This window comes from Plecotus auritus (genome assembly GCF_963455305.1).
Source record: "Plecotus auritus genome assembly, chromosome: 15".
Taxonomy (NCBI): Eukaryota; Metazoa; Chordata; class Mammalia; order Chiroptera; family Vespertilionidae; genus Plecotus; species Plecotus auritus.
Window position 1 is genome coordinate 1,973,320 of NC_137781.1, and position 16,949 is coordinate 1,990,268.

At 63.0% G+C, this 16,949-nt stretch overlaps 1 protein-coding gene across 1 annotated transcript; it reads left to right on the forward strand.

Annotated features, from left to right (window-relative positions):
- The first annotated feature begins 4,640 nt into the window (after positions 1-4,640).
- DNAJA4 (DnaJ heat shock protein family (Hsp40) member A4) lies at positions 4,641-15,734 on the forward strand. Its single transcript, XM_080651819.1, has 7 exons — positions 4,641-4,971; positions 11,400-11,580; positions 13,516-13,620; positions 14,350-14,577; positions 14,703-14,933; positions 15,117-15,217; positions 15,357-15,734. The coding sequence occupies exons 1-7, from the start codon at positions 4,840-4,842 to the stop codon at positions 15,570-15,572; spliced, it is 1,194 nt and encodes a 397-aa protein (XP_080507945.1). The 5' UTR covers positions 4,641-4,839; the 3' UTR covers positions 15,573-15,734.
- The last annotated feature ends 1,215 nt before the right edge of the window (positions 15,735-16,949 follow it).

Below are 16,949 nucleotides of genomic sequence, written 5' to 3' on the forward strand. Positions count from 1 at the left end.
CGGGGGGACACCCTGAATGTACCCAGCACCTTCCCGCAACGGCCCCCCGGCGACGTCTCAGATCACGAGGTGCTGTGCTGGCCCCACCCGGGAGATAGCGGCCAAGGAGAGGCACAGCCCCTGGCCTGGGTGGGGCCCCGGTGCCCTCGGAGGTCACCCCCCCCCCCCTCCCTGGGCCGGAGCCCGGCGCCACCATCAGCCGGTTATCTGCAGCCAGCAGCCCGCACAGGACCAGCGGGCACCGCACCGGCAGAGGCAGGCCCTTTGCTCGGCTGGAAGGGAGTGATGGGACGGCTCAGGGGACGGCGCTCTCAGCAGGCGTGCCAGAGCCCGCGGGCACCCCCACTGCCCTTCCTCAGGGGGCCAGTCGCCCCCAACCGAGCCAGAATTCCAGCCCTGGGAGTCCACCCAGCAGTGTCTGTGGGGACGTCCGTGCAGCAGGACACGCTAGAATGGGGTCTCAGGAGTCTGGGGTCCCCTTGGGTTGGGATCTAGGTAGACACAGGTCTAGGTGGTTTGGGTCTCAGTTGATTGGGGTCTCAGGGGGCTGAGCTTTTAGGGGCACCACAATCGCCCCCCGACTCGCCAGGGCCCCCTGATGGCAGCCTGGGTGCTCACACAGGAGAATACTCACCCACAAGGAGAGGAACCCGCCAGAGCCAGCGCCCTCCCCTCCACGGTCCTCACACACGTGAATTGATTGCTCGATTTGATACGACGTCCACAGAGAGGCCAGAGGAACCCACTTTAGAAGCAAACGGGGACTGCCCGGGGGGTGTGCGAGGGTGATGTTCTAACCCTGCACGCGGGGGGCGGGGGGGGTGTTCACGGTGTGGCTCTGCATCGCACACCCACGACGTGTGCTTCCCTCCTGTACGTGTCGCAGCGGGAAGCTCACTTGGCGAGTGTCCCGGGGCCGTGACAAGGACCGCGTGTGCTGGTGGCGACGTCGACGTGACGTCAGACGGCCGGTTCTGGCCCTGACCTGCCTGCACTCGCTGCGTGAGCCTTTCTGGACGTCAGTGTCCTCATCCCCCAACTGGGAGGCTGTGTGGGTGACATGGTTTTTGCAGAAACCCTACAAGCGGCGTCCCCCGTGGCTAACCTGGCTCCGTGCCCAGCGGCCCAGCTCCCTGGCCCCGGCGCCGGGCCGGTGTGGTGGGCTGGAGACCGCGTGGGCCCCGGGAGCATTCAGTCTGGTCAGGGTTCTGGCAAGGTCCCCACCCCCGTCGCCGTGACCTTCGGCCAGCTGCTTTGCCTCTCCGAGCCTCGGTTTCCCCCGGACACACGAGGGTGACGGTGCCCACTGCTGGGGGTGGGGATGCCGTGACGAGTGCCGCGGGGCAGGTCCACGGTGTTTCTGCCCGGCGATCCAAGCTGAACAGGAGCGCCCCCTGCTTCAGGGGCAGAGACCACGCCCTGAGGGCCTCCCCTGCCCCAGAGGCCTCGGGGGGCTGGGGCCGGGGGAGGGGTCAGTGTCTTGGGGGCCTCTCTTCCCTTCCTGGGTGGCCCTCCCGGTGCGTACTGTGTGGGACCGGCGCCCCTCTCTGGGAGGACTCTGGGGAGGGGTCCCGGGGATGGGGGTGGGGGGATCATGCTGGGGAGGGACGGCTGGGGACATGACTGTGTGGGACCGGCGCCCCTCTCTGGGAGGACTCTGGGGAGGGGTCCCGGGGATGGGGGTGGGGGGATCGTGCCGGGGAGGGACGGCTGGGGACATGACTGTGTGGGACCGGCGCCCCGCCCTGCAAGGACTCTGGGGAGGGGTCCCGGGGATGGGGGTGGGGGGATCGTGCCGGGGAGGGACGGCTGGGGACATGACTGTGTGGGACCAGCGCCCCGCCCTGCGAGGACTCAGGGGAGGGGTCCCGGGGATGGGGGTGGGGGGATCGTGCTGGGGAGGGACGGCTGGGGACACGACTGCGTGGGCACAGCAGCCTGGGGACCAGCGGCCTCGGGCCCCGGTTCTAACCCACGGGCTCTGAGGGCCTTCTCTGTGGGGCTGTGTTCCTCCAGCCCCAACTCTGAGAACCCCAATCTGCTTAGTTTAAAGACTCCCTTCTAAGATGGATGTACCACAGGCCCGGGGCACCAATTCGTGCCCTGGTGGGGTCCAGCCGGCCGCCTGATGGGATGGGGGTCACAGGGGGCAGGCCAGCTGGGGCGAGGGGCCACGGGCGTTCCAGCCGTTCCGAGGTTCAGTCAATTTGCATATTACCCTTTTATTATATAGGATGCCCCACATGCCCACAAGCATGTACGTTCCTGGAAACACAAACGGAAACACACAGAAAAGCAAACTGAGAAAATAAACACACCCCATCCTTTCACCACCCGGAGCAGCAGGTGCTGAGCCTGTCCCCAGGTGCCCCAGGACCGCAGTGCCTCTGCGGGAGGAGGGAGCCCGAACCCTTTCTGCCAGCTGGGCCGGGCTGGGCTCCAGGCCCGTCACCCTCAGGGGCCAGCGTCTCAGTGGGTTGGGGTCTTGGTGGGCAGGGTCCCAGAGGCCTGGTGTGTGTGGGTCCTGGTGAGTTGGGGTCTCAGGAGTCTGGGGTCCCCCATGGGTTGGGATCTAGGTAGGCACAGGTCTAGGTGGTTTGGGTCTCGGTTGATTGGGGTCTCAGGGGGCTGAGCTTTTAGGGGTCTGGGGTCTCAGTGGGTTAGGGTCTTAGGGGCCTGGGGTCTCAGTGGGTTAGGGTCTAGGGGCCTAGGGTCTTGGTAGGTTAAGGTCTTAGGGGTCTGGGGTCTCAGTGGGTTGGGGTCTTAGGGGCCTGGGGTCTCAGTGGGTTAGGGTCTTAGGGGCCTGGGGTCTCAGTGGGTTAGGGTCTAGGGGCCTAGGGTCTTGGTAGGTTAAGGTCTTAGGGGCCTGGGGTCTCAGTGGGTTAGGGTCTTAGGGGTCTGGGGTCTCAGTGGGTTAGGGTCTTAGGGGCCTGGGGTCTCAGTGGGTTAGGGTCTTAGGGGTCTGGGGTCTCAGTGGGTTGGGGTCTTAGGGGCCTGGGGTCTCAGTGGGTTGGGGTCTTAGGGGCCTGGGGTCTCAGTGGGTTAAGGTCTTAGGGGCCTGGGGTCTCGGTGGGTTAGGGTCTAAGGGGCCTAGGGTCTTGCTGGGTTAAGGTCTTAGGGGCCTAGGGTCTCGGTGGGTTAAGGTCTTAGGGGCCTGGGGTCTCGGTGGGTTAGGGTCTTAGGGGTCTGGGGTCTCAGTGGGTTGGGGTCTTAGGGGCCTGGGGTCTCAGTGGGTTGGGGTCTTAGGGGCCTGGGGTCTCAGTGGGTTAGGGTCTTAGGGGCCTGGGGTCTCAGTGGGTTAGGGTCTTAGGGGCCTGGGGTCTCAGTGGGTTAGGGTCTTAGGGGCCTGGGGTCTCGGTGGGTTAGGGTCTAAGGGGCCTAGGGTCTTGGTGGGTTAAGGTCTTAGGGGCCTGGGGGTTGGGGTCTAGGAGCCTGGGGCCTCAGTGGGTTGGGATCTTAGGGGCCTGTGGTCTCAGTGGGTTGGGGTCTTAGGGGCCTGGGGTCTCAGTGGGTTGGGGTCTTAGGGGCCTGGGGTCTTAGGGGCCTGGGGTCTCGGTGGGTTAGGGTCTTAGGGGTCTGGGGTCTCAGTGGGTCGGGGTCTTAGGGGCCTGGGGTCTCAGTGGGTTGAGGTCTTAGGGGCCTGGGGTCTCAGTGGGTCGGGGTCTTAGGGACCTGGGGTCTCAGTGGGTTAGGGTCTTAGGGGCCTGGGGTCTCGGTGGGTTAAGGTCTTAGGGGTCTGGGGTCTCGGTGGGTTGGGGTCTTAGGGACCTGGGGTCTCAGTGGGTCGGGGTCTTAGGGGTCTGGGGTCTCAGTGGGTTGGGGTCTTAGGGACCTGGGGTCTCAGTGGGTCGGGGTCTTAGGGGTCTGGGGTCTCAGTGGGTCGGGGTCTTAGGGGTCTGGGGTCTCGGTGGGTTGAGGTCTTAGGGACCTGGGGTCTCAGTGGGCCAGGGGCCTGGTGTAGGGGTGTGTGTGTGTGTGTGTGTGTGTGGAAGGGGGGGGGGGGTCCCAGTGAATTGTGGTCTCAGGGTCCCGGTGGGTTGGGATCTAGGTAGGCACAGGTCTAGGTGGTTTGGGTCTCAGGGGGCTGGGGTCTTAGGGTGTCAGATTCAAGGTGGGCCAGAGTCTCAGGGGCCTGAGGTCCCGATGAGCTGGGGTCTAGTGGTTTGGGTTTGGGGGGGCTGGGTCTCAGGGGCCTGATGTCTCTGTGGGTTGGGGATCTCAGGGGCCTGGGGTCCCGGAGGGTTGGGGTCTCGGTGGGTGGAAGGCACAGGAACCTCTCCCCCTAGGCTTCCCCCTCCCCCGCTCCTGGAGGCGCCGGGCGCCCAGAACTGGGCGTGGGGCGCCAGGCGCTATCGCAGGGCTACAGCCACTGCGGCTCCCGAGGCGGCACCGGGCGGCGCGGGCCTCACACGCAGCGCGGCGCCCGCCCGTGACCGCACAGAGGCCCTGCGCCCAGCCCGGCCCCGCGGCCCCGCCGATTCGCACGGCCCGCGCCCCAGCGGGAGGTCCGGTGGGGTGCGGAGAGTGTGGGCCAGCGGCCGCCCAGCTTCCAGAAAGTTCCGGGCGTTTGTGGCGTCACCGTCCCCGCGGAAACTGCCGCCCGCGCCCCATAAAAGCCGCCGCGGAGGCGCCGGCGCCCCAGTGCGAGCCGGACGGCGCCGGACGGGCCCGCGGGCCGTGACGGGATTGTGACGTGACGCGGCCGCGCCGTGACGTGGCCGTGACGCGCCGGGCCCGAGCCTGACGGGACGCGGACGCGGCGGGAGGTGACCGGCCGGGCGGGCGGCGGGGCGCGGAGCGGCTCCTGAGCGGCGTCGCCCGCCGCGGCGCGGGGACAAGATGGTGAAGGAGACGCAGTACTACGACATCCTGGGGGTGAAGCCCAGCGCGACGCCCGAGGAGATCAAGAAGGCCTACCGGAAGCTGGCGCTCAAGTACCACCCCGACAAGAACCCCAACGAGGGCGAGAAGGTGGGCGCGAGGGCGCGGGCCGTGGGGGCGCAGCGGCCGGGCCGTGGGCGACAGGGGCCTGGGGAAGGGGGCGTGAGGAGCGTGAGGAGCGTGAGGGGACGTGAGGGGGCGCAGGGGGACGTAAGGGGGCGTGAGGAACGTGAGGGGGCGCGGGGGACGTGGGGACGTGAGGGGGCGTGAAGAGCGTAAGGGGGCGCGAGGGGCGTACCGTTTGTGAAGAGCAGAGCGTAAGGGGACGTGAGGAGGCGTAAGGAGCGTGAGGGGACGTGAGGGGCGCGGGGGGACGTGAGGGGGCGTGAAGAGCGTGGGGGGGGGCGTGAGGAACGTGAGGGGACGTGGGGGCGTAAGGGGGCGCGAGGGGCGTAGGGTTTGTGAAGAGCAGAGCGTAAGGGGACGTAAGGAGCGTGAGGGGCCGCGGGGGGGACGTGAGGAACGTAAGGGGGCGTGAGGGGCCGCGGGGGGGACGTGAGGAACGTAAGGGGGCACGAGGGGCGTAGGGTTTGTGAAGAGCAGAGCGTAAGGGGACGTGAGGAGCGTGAGGGGCCGCGGGGGGACGTGAGGAACGTAAGGGGGCGTGAGGGGCGCGGTGGAACGGGACGCGGCTGATACAGGAGCTCGGCGCGGGACTCCAGTGGCCGCAGGTGCGCTTGCGGGATGGCGGCGGGAGTTCCTTTGGGCTCGGAGCCCCCGGTGATGCCTGCGCCCAGGACGAGGGCCCCGCCTGGGGTGGCGCCCATCTCGGCCCGGATCGCCTGGCCGGACAGGGCGGGGGGGGGTCCCCTTTTCTCCCTTAAACGGAGGCGCGGAGATGTTTACCGTCGCGCGGGGCGCCGCCCTTTCAGAGGAAGAAGGTCCCCGGCTCCCGGTGCCAGAGGCGGCTCCCGAGGACCAGCCATGCGGGGCTGGGGTGGAGGGGGAGGGGGAGGAGGGGGGGACGCGGAAACGTGCGTAACAGGGAGGCCCCGGCTCCCCTGCTTTCATCCCCATGGAGGCCCCACGCCGCCCGCCCGGAGAGTGACGGGGAGGACCGGGCACTGTCCCTGGTGGGCCCTCCCGCTCCTTCCCGTCTTGCCAGCTTTTTTTTTTTTTTTAAATATATTTTATTGATTGTTTACAGAGAGGAAGGGAGAGGGAGAGAGAGTTACAAACATCCATCAGCTGCCTCCTGCACACCCCCCACTGGGGATGTGCCCGCAACCAAGGTCCATGCCCTTGACCGGACTCGAACCCGGGCCCTTCAGTCCGCAGGCCGACGCGCTATCCACTGAGCCACACCGGCCAGGGCATTGCCAGCTTTCTTGTAAAACGTGCGCGTCCCGGACGGTTTTGGGGCGGCCGGGTCTTTGTAGGAGCGGATAGCAACGACACCCCACCCACTTTTTAAAAATATATATATATTTATTAATTTCAGAGAGGAAGGGAGAGAGAGAAACGTCCATGATGAGTCATGGATCGGCTGCCTCCTGCACGCCCCCCACTGGGGACGGGGCCTGCAACCCGGGCCTGTGCCCTGACCCGAAGGGAACCCTGACCTCCTGGCTCACAGGTCGATGCTCCAACCACTGGGCCACCCGGGCCGGGGCGCCTGGACCACTCTTGAAGTCACAGGTGCGCCCCCCTCCCCCCCAGCAGTTAGACTGGGGACGGATGCTCAGGTCTGCTTACCTGTCTCTGCCTGAGCCGCTCTGGGCTGAGGATGGCCGCCCGGGGCAGGCCGGCGGGTGGCAGGAGTGACGGCATGTTTATATTTAGCCGCCGGCGCCCGTTGTGGCGGTCACAAGCCGAGTGCTTTCCTGGACGGCCATCCGCTCGCTGGCCGTCTGTCTCGTCTATATTTAGGTGGCTTACTGTAGCTTTTAAGGTGACTGGCCCTGGGCTCGGGGTGCCGGTGAGTCACAGGGTGCTCCCCGCCCCCACCCCCACCCATTCACGGTCGCCGGTTTCGGAGAAGCAAGCTCCTGGAGGAGGGCGCATCCAGGTGTCCAGGTTCCCGTCTCAGAAGGCGGCGTGTGGGAAAGCCGCTGTTTACTTATTTACTTAGTTGCTTTGTTAATACATTTTATTGATTTCAGAGAGGAAGGGAGAGGGAGAGGAACATCAGTGATGAGAGGGAATCACGGATCGGCTGCCTCCTGCAGGCCCCCCACTGGGGCTGGAGCCCGCCACCCGGCATGACCAGAACTGAGCCCAGGACCCTTCAGTCCGCAGGCCGACGCTCTATCCACTGAGCCAAACCGGTTAGGGCGGTGGTCAGCAAACCGCGGCTTGCGAGCCACATGCAGCTCTTTGGCCCCTTGAGTGTGGCTCTTCCACAAAATACCACGTGCGGGCACGCACGTACAGTGCGATTGAAACTTCGTGGCCCGTGCGCAGAAGTCGGTTTTCGGCTCTCCAAAGAAATTTCCATCGTTGTCCTGTTGACATTTGGCTCTGTTGACTAATGAGCTTGCCGACCACTGGGCTAGAGCTATTTATTTATTTTTAAATATGTTTCCACTGATTCCACAGAGGAAGGGGGAGGAGCGAGAGAGAAACATCCATGAGGAGAGAGAATCACGGATCAGCTGTCTCTGCACACCCCACACTGGGGATGGAGCCCATCGGACCTTGACCTCCTGGTTCGTAGGTCGACGCTCAGCCCCTGAGCCACGCCGGCCGGGCGGAAAGCCACTGTTTAACGTCGGACGTGACCTGCACAGCGTGTGTGTGTGTGTGTGTGTGTGTGTGTGTGTGTGTGTGTGTAGGTGTCCCCCTGTCGTACCTGCCTGAGCAGGGGTGGGTGGTAGCCTCGCGTCTGCGTCTAGCCAGGCGCTGACAGTCACCTCAGTGCGGCCGCCGGTGGTGCGGGCCGGCCGGTCCCTCTCGGCTGGGGATGTGCCCACGGCCAGGAGGCCGACTCGGACCCGGTCCTCCTCCTCCTCCAGTTAGGATTCCATGTGGGCACCTGCATGCCCCCTGCCACCCACGCAGGGCAGGGACCGCGGCCCCCTCGCCCGCATGGGCCTCGCTCCTGGCCGTGCGGGCCGGTGCGCGGGCGTTGGTGGGCTGGCCGAGCGGATGGGATGTCCCGAGAAGGAAGCGCCATGTAAAGGGTTCTGCGGGGAGACAGCCCTGAGGAGGCGCAGCGGGGAGGGAGTTACTGCGGTGAAGGGGCCGGGGGCCGGGGGATGGGGGCTGGAAACCAAAGGGACGATAGAGACTGCTGTGAAGTTCCCTGGAGAGAACTCGTTCGTCCATCGTTCATCCGTCCGTTCCTTCACGCTCTCCTTCACGCTCTCCTTCGGCAGATGCCTCCTGCGTGTGTCGTCCTACTGTGTGCTGGGCACGCTGCGTAGACCTTTTCTACTTGGTGCGTAGTTCTCGTCCACCTCCTGCCTGCGGTCATCGGCCACAGGCCCTTCGTGGAGTGACTGTGCTGCCGTGGGGGAAGGTGTTTATTTTCCTCCTGCTCCGCCGTCGCTGTATTATTCATGTCTCTTCAAAAATAGATGAGGGCAGGCCTGTCCCCGCGCTCGCTGCAGCGGGCCGGCGGCCGCCGTGCGCTGGTCTTTGTTGGGGCCTGTTGTCCCGGGTTGCTAAGCACCGGGCAGCGTGTGTGTTGTCAGGCGCTCTCCGTGGACTCTGTCCGGGTCTCGTCGGCGGCCGGCCGTTCTCTGCCGGGGAGCGCGTCCCTTCCAGGGCAGCGATGGGGGGTTCCTGGCTGTTACCCCAGCTGGCTTTTGGATGACTTTGGTCTTTTGGACAGTTTCACTGTAACTTTTAGTTTGAAGAATAGATTTTCATGAAAGTTTGAAGAAGTCGTAGGAGAGCAGAACAGTGCAGAGAAGTTGGGACGACAGAGGCAAGGCCACCCACTGCGCGCCCCTCCCGGCCCTCCTCTGCCTCCTCCCACACTCCTCCCAGGATGATCCCACCGGGCGTCACGGACCGTCCTCGTTTCTTCGCGCCCTGGATGTTGTATATCAGACTAGAGGCCCAAAGCATGAAATTCATGCACGGGTAGGGTCCTTCGGCCTGGCTGGAGATGAGGGTTGATCTGTGGGGCTACCGGCAGGGCAATTAGGGGCCCCCCCGCTGGCACCTGCCTTGGCCCGCCTGGGGTCTGCGGGCTGGGTAAGCCCCTGCGTTGAGGGTCTGCCCCCTGGTGGTCAGTGCGCTTCATAGTGACTGGTCAGTGCACCATTCAGCCGATTTGCACGTTAGGCCTTTATTACATAGGACACGTTCCATTCAGCCGATTTGCACGTTAGGCCTTTATCATATAGGACACGTTCCATTCAGCCGATTCGCACGTTAGGCCTTTATCATATAGGACACGTTCCATTCAGCCGATTCACACGTTAGGCCTTTATTACATAGGACACGTTCCATTCAGCCGATTTGCACGTTAGGCCTTTATTACATAGGACACGTTCCATTCAGCCGATTCACACGTTAGGCCTTTATCACATAGGACACGTTCCATTCAGCCGATTTGCACGTTAGGCCTTTATTACATAGGACACGTTCCATTCAGCCGATTTGCACGTTAGACCTTTATTACATAGGACACGTTCCATTCAGCCGATTTGCACGTTAGGCCTTTATCACATAGGACACGTTCCATTCAGCCGATTCGCACGTTAGGCCTTTATTACATAGGACACGTTCCATTCAGCCGATTCGCACGTTAGGCCTTTATCACATAGGACACGTTCCATTCAGCCGATTTGCACGTTAGACCTTTATCATATAGGACACGTTCCATTCAGCCGATTCGCACGTTAGACCTTTATCATATAGGACACGTTCCATTCAGCCGATTTGCACGTTAGGCCTTTATCATATAGGACACGTTCCATTCAGCCGATTTGCACGTTAGGCCTTTATCATATAGGACACGTTCCATTCAGCCGATTTGCACGTTAGGCCTTTATTACATAGGACACGTTCCATTCAGCCGATTCGCACGTTAGACCTTTATCATATAGGAGACGTTCCATTCAGCCGATTTGCACGTTAGACCTTTATCATATAGGACACGTTCCATTCAGCCGATTCGCACGTTAGGCCTTTATCACATAGGACACGTTCCATTCAGCCGATTTGCACGTTAGGCCTTTATCATATAGGACACGTTCCATTCAGCCGGTTCACACGTTAGGCCTTTATTACATAGGACACGTTCCATTCAGCCGATTCGCACGTTAGACCTTTATCATATAGGACACGTTCCATTCAGCCGATTTGCACGTTAGGCCTTTATCATATAGGAGACGTTCCATTCAGCTGATTTGCACGTTAGACCTTTATCATATAGGACACGTTCCATTCAGCCGATTCGCACGTTAGACCTTTATCATATAGGACACGTTCCATTCAGCCGGTTCACACGTTAGGCCTTTATCACATAGGACACGTTCCATTCAGCCGATTTGCACGTTAGGCCTTTATTACATAGGACACGTTCCATTCAGCCGATTTGCACGTTAGGCCTTTATTACATAGGACACGTTCCATTCAGCTGATTCACACGTTAGACCTTTATTACATAGGACACGTTCCATTCAGCCGATTTGCACGTTAGGCCTTTATCATATAGGACACCTGGTTCCCCAGCTGCTGCCTGGTCTCACGCCGTTCTCTTCCCCTCCCAGCAGCAGTCACTCCATGAAGGGCCTGTGGCCGATGATCGCAGGCAGGAAGCTGGTTGGACTCCAGAGCCAGTCCCCTCGCCCACCCCACCCCGTGCAAGACCCAGCCCAGGATCCCGAGTCGTTCTCCGGTCTTTCCGTCCCGCCGGCTGTCCCTGCGTGTGGGATTTCTGGTTCATTCCTTCTTTACAAGTGGATCCAGCGATGGCCCTTGGGGTGGGAGCGCGACGTGTGGGGCATTGTTTTGGCCGTAGAGCAGGAGGTGCGTAGCTGAAGGCACGCACCCCGAGGGGATGTACCGACAGATGAGATGGAGGGGGGGGGAGGGGAAGGAGGGAGGGAGGGAGGTTTGGCCTTGCGATAACCGAGATCTAGGTTTACACACAGCGCCTGCAGCCTGCAGGGGACAGGCGCTCACACATGTCCGTGGCTGATTTCAGGTCAGCAGACGTCAAGCAGTCCCGAGCTGGGGAGCCAGGCTAGGCCTTCTCCGCCTGCTGGGAGGCCTGGGCCTTCTCGCTGTGGGCTGGCCTGCCCGGGCTCGCTGCGCCCTCGTTCCGCGCCGTTTTCCTGTCGGGGCAGCCAGCGTGGGAGGAGCTCCCCGCCCACTGCTCTCCCTCATTCTCTGTGGTGGCCCATTCCCCCCCCCCCCGGCGGGGAGCAGTGGGAAATTCGGTTCCAGATGATGGACAGACCAGCTGGTGGGGGTGGGGCAGAACACTTCTGACGCTGCGTTCCTGTGGTGGGTTTGCTTCATGGCCCAACTCAAGTCATCCCTCGCTCTTTCTTTTCAAGTTCAAGCTCATCTCCCAGGCCTATGAAGTGCTCTCGGATCCGAAGAAAAGGGACATCTATGACCAGGGCGGCGAGCAGGCCATCAAGGAGGGGGGCCTGGGCAGCCCCAACTTCTCCTCCCCCATGGACATCTTCGACATGTTCTTCGGCGGCGGCGGGCGGATGGCCAGAGAGAGGAGAGGTGGGTGCCCTGAAGTCCTGACCAGGCTGTCCAGCTCCAGGTGGCCGTTAGGGATCAGGACGGATCGGGCCTTAAAGGGGCCACCGTCATGGTCTGGGACCCTCAGCTTGAACGGCTGCATCGCGTGTCTAGTGTCCAGGCTCCCCGCAGCCTCCGCACATTTAGCCGAGCCCGCCACGTCCAGCCCCGCAGGAAGGGCCGGTGGAGTGGCCAGTGGGAAGGAGGAAGGTCACGTTCGTCTGCCCTCTTCCTCTCGCGTGGGGTCCTCTCCCGAGTGTCCGGACCTGCTGTGGTCGGCAGTGATGCCTCTGCCGAGCGTGCTGTGCCTCTCCCGTGCACGCACACACGCCCTCCCTGACACGCACACACGCCCTACCTGACACACACATGCCCTCCCTGACACGCACACGCCCTCCCTCCCCCCTGCACACAGACCCTCCCTCCCCACATGCACGCCCTCCATCCCTGCACACACACCTCTTTCCTCGCATGCACGCCCTCCATCCCCCCCCACACACACCTCTTTTCTGCATGCACGCCCTCCATCCCCGCACACACACACGCCCTCCCTGACATGCACACGCCCTCCCTCCCCGCACACACGCCCTCCCCACACACACACCCTCCCTGACATGCACACGCCCTCCCTCCCTGCACACACGCCCTCCCTGACACGCACACACCCTCCCTCCCCCCCTGCACACACACCTCTTTCCCCGCATGCACGCCCTCCATCCCCGCACACACACCTCCTTCCTGCGCCTCCCGGCTGGGCCCTGGGCCCCCCTTCGCCTGCATGTAGGGGCCCCTCCACCTGCTCAGGAGACGTCTGGGTCCTTGTCCTTGAACATCTTTGTAAAAGACCCTCCACCCCCCTCTTCCGACAGCGTTAAGATGAGCGGCTTCCTCCCCGGACGTGGAGGAGGGTTAGTCTGGGCTGCACGGCCCTCGGCAGCGTTGAGGGTTCTGGGCTGTGCTCCCTGATCGCCCTGCCTCCTAGCCTGCCAGGATGGGGGTCAGCTCTGTTCCTAGTGATCCATCTCTAACAGCCCCCCTTCTCTCAGTGTACCCTGATAGACTGCTTAGCACCTCGAAACCAGAGAGACAGCCAGTGCTGCCACCCAGGACGAAGGCAGAGCCAAACGCTCTGCGCCGGGCCACGAAGGGTGGTGGGTCACCGCAGGCCCGACGCACGGCTGGACTGTCCTCACGTGATGATGGACTTGGAGCTCCAGGAGCCTGCCTGTGGGTCCGGGAACCGCGGGCTGAGCGCCGCAGTGTGGATAGGGGACCCCCGTCCCGTAGTCGGGGTGTGCTGCCTGCTCGCATAGTGACGACGCAGACGTGATGAAACCTGGGGACTCTTGCCTGCCCAGCCTTCTCGCTGTCGTGAGAGGAACGACGTCTTGCCCTTAATTAAGTCGTCTCTCAGAGGACAGCCACTAAACAAGGACAGCTTCTCCGCGGCCACGAGCAGCCGCGGCTCCTGTGCCCTGGGCCCGAGCGGCTGGCAGAGGCCCGAGCACACAGACCCCGCCCGGCACACAGACCACACTTGGCCACAGTGACAGGAGGGCTCGGCGTGGGGTGCGTCAGGCTCAGGGAGAGTCTCAGAGGGTCCCATCAGGGAGGAAAGGGCTCCTTCCGGGGGGCCCAGCGGATCCGTCTCATCGTAGAGCGGGGCCTGCCTTCAGATTTGTTTTAGAAATACAGCTGGAAAGTCTCTGTTGGCATCCATAAATGACTAATGAGCTCACAGCCAGAAGGGTATTGTCTCGCCCTGGCAGAGAGCCAGGGGAACTCTGCCAGGGGAACGGGCAGGTGTGAGAGCAGGGGCGGGGAGGGGCTGGGACACAGCCTCACGCTGTCCATCGGGGTGGGATCTGATGGCATTGTGACTGCGGTATTCCTAATCGGTCGTTTCCCCTCCTCAAGGCAAGAACGTTGTGCACCAGCTGTCTGTAACTCTTGAAGATTTATATAACGGAGTCACGAAGAAATTGGCCCTCCAGAAAAATATAATTTGTGAGAAATGTGAAGGTACACACTTTTGAACGGTTCTCAGAGTTCTGATCCCTTAGATCCGCAAGCAGCTGTGATGGTTTTAAGTTGAGAGGAAGACAGCCTCATCTTCTCAGGTGGGAGGCCAGGCGGAGACCGCAGACACGTGGCCCGGGGGCACTGGTTTCGTTGGCCCGGGCATTTTCTGTTTGGCCTGCACACAGAAACCAAGACAGTTCCCCAGCCCAGGGTCAGCATCCTTCCTCGGTGAAGGCCCCGCGAGGCAGGGTCTGAGGCCTGGGGGCCATGTGGGCCCGTCATGCCTGTTCCGGCTCTTGGTGCATACACAGCCCCAGACAGGACGTGAGCGAGGGCGCGCGTCCAGCAAAGTTTACTCACAAAACCCGCAGCTGGCCGTCGCTTCCTGACCTCGACTACACATACGTGCAGTTAACGTGACGCTGTAACTCAAATCCGGTTTGTCAGAGCAGTCAGACCCACGATCCCTCAAGCACTGGCTGAGCCGGGCAGCCGCCCTGGGCAGGCCGTGTTCTCCCTGGGGTGGGAGAAAACACGTGATGGGGCTTCAGTGATGAGTTCGGCTTGAGACGCTGACGTTACCATCTGCTGCCTTCTGCGTGGCTAGGACCACCCGTCACGTCCCCATGGCTGGTCGTGTTTATGAACAGTCAGAATTCAGACCCCAGGGAACAGCGCAGCTCACATCTGTCCTGTCCCCCCATGTCTGCCCCCCGCCCCCCCCCCCAGGTATCGGAGGGAAGAAGGGCTCCGTGGAGAAGTGCCCGCTGTGCAAGGGCCGGGGCATGCAGGTCCACATCCAGCAGATCGGGCCGGGCATGGTGCAGCAGATCCAGACCATGTGCATCGAGTGCAAGGGCCAGGGCGAGCGCATCAGCCCCAAGGACCGCTGCGAGGGCTGCAGCGGCGCCAAGGTGGTGCTGGAGAAGAAGATCCTGGAGGTGCACGTGGAGAAAGGTGAGGCCGCGGCCCCGCCGCTCTCCGGGCGGGCGGGCGCACCCGCTGCCTTGGGGGTGGGGGGTGCTTTGCGAGGGCGTGGCCCGGAAGAGAAGTGGCTAACCAGCAAGGGTGATGTTCCCTAGGCATGAAGGATGGGCAAAAGATTCTGTTTCATGGAGAAGGCGATCAGGAGCCTGAGCTGGAGCCTGGTGATGTCATAATTGTGCTTGATCAGAAGGATCATAGTGTCTTTCAGAGGCGAGGCCACGACTTGATCATGAAAATGAAAATCCAGCTCTCCGAGGCCCTCTGTGGCTTCAAGAAGACGGTAACCACCCTGGACGACCGCGTCCTGGTTATTACGTCCAAGTCAGGTAATGCCGCCCGCGCTCCCGCCGCCGCCGCGGTCCGGGAGCGGCTAAACCACGGCCGCGCGGCCTGCTTTCACACGCACGTTAGTGACTCGCTTTGTCTAAGTTCAGAGCCATCAGGGACTTGAAAAACGTATGACTTAAAGCCTCTCGCGCTGCTTCCTGACCGAGCCTTTCCCACGGCAGGTGAGGTGATCAAGCACGGGGACCTCAAGTGCGTGCGCAACGAGGGGATGCCCATCTACAAAGCGCCCCTGGAGAGGGGCAGCCTGGTGGTGCAGTTCCTGGTAAGTGCCCGGCCGCGCCCCTGGGACCCGGCGGGGGCTCAGCGGGAGGGAAGCCACACCTCCCCCACCTCCCCATCCAGGTCGGTGGGGGGCTCAGCGGGAGGGAAGCCACACCTCCCCCCCTCCCCTCCCCGTCCAGGTCGTCTTCCCAGAGAAGCTCTGGCTTCCCCTGGACAAGCTGCCCCAGCTGGAGGCCCTGCTCCCCCCGCGGCAGAAGGTGACCGTCACAGACGACATGGAGCAGGTGGAGCTGCAGGAGTTCAGCCCCAGCGACCAGAGCTGGCGCCAGCACCGGGAGGCCTACGAGGAGGACGAGGACGGGCCCCGGGGCGGGGTGCAGTGCCAGACGGCCTGACGGCGGGGGCGCCAAGGCGGCGTGAACGGCCCGCTCCGACAGCTGCGGCGTCCCGTGTGCGTGTTCAGCATTCCCAATGGCTGAGTGTCTTTTTGGGTTTTCTTTTGGTTGTGACCTAAGTTATAGCTTAATTTATATTTAAATGTTCTAAGTGTAAACCTCCTCTCGTCTGCACGTGGCATCTGTTTGTTCACATGTTCAGGACCCACCGGAGGCGCCGGTGACCACACAGGCGTCTCTCGCAGTGGCTTTGCCGTCACTCAGTCCCACATACGGCCCGGCCCAGCCGGCAGCCTCCGCCCAGCCGGCCTCCAGGCACCACCGGGGCCCCGGCCGGCTCAGGACTGGGCTTCTCCCGCCCCTCGCTGCTCTCAGGGCTGCGAACGGGACGTGAGAGTAGTTGTAGCTGCTCCTCGAGGGTAAAAGCACACGTGGGCAGCCTGGGCTGCGGCCTGGTTCCCACGGACGGGCTGCACCGAGTGCCCGCAGGGAGTGCGTGTCTGACCCCTCCTGGGCGCTTCCCGAGCCTGCAGCCTCCCGTGAAGACGCCCGTGTGGGATGAGACGCCGGTGCAGCTGTTTGCCTGTGGCCCCCACACCTGTTCTTTGTTTTGATGATTTTCTGTGGACGTTTGCAATGCTCTCCCACCAAAGTGCTTCCTTGTAAGGTGACACCTCCCGCGTCCCCAGCAGCCTCAGTGCAGCCACGAGGCGGGGAGGACGCGGGGTTTGGCCCAGGCCCAGGGCGTGGCCCGCTTCCTGGATGGCTCGAGGATCTGGAGGGGCACAGGCCGGGCTCCCCACCTCCTCCTCCCAGGCCAGCCCCTCCCACAGGACGCCTCTCCCCACACAGCCATGAGGGGCTCCTGCTCGGCCGACGTCCGGGACCCACACTGACCGCTGCCCTGGGTGGGCGCCCGCTGCGAGTGGTGGCTTGTGGTGGGGGGAGGGGGGCTGTCGGGCGTGAACGCATTCCTGGCAGGTAGACTAAGTCAGAACTGAGGGTCACCTCAGCCTTTAGCTGTTACTGACGCTCTCCCTCCCCAAGTCCTTAAAAACACTACCTTCTAAGCCGCTGGGTCAGAGCAGAGGCCACGGGTCCCTCCCTCCCTCCCTCCTCGGTCACGCAGCACCCCGCGTGGCTCTGGCCCGGGCCCTCCGGGAGGTCGGCAGGCGCAGCAGCGTGCTGGCAGTGGGTACAGAAGGCCCCAGCCCTGTGGTCGCTGTCAGGACAGACACGGAACCTGGTCGTCCACCCCCATCGCCATCGGCCACGGCCGCAGGCCCCCATTCCCGGAATCGCTGCTGGAGGTGGCGTGGCCGGCATGGAGGTGGGATCTGGAGGGTGTTGCTGAAACTGTCCCCCCCTGTACCTGTC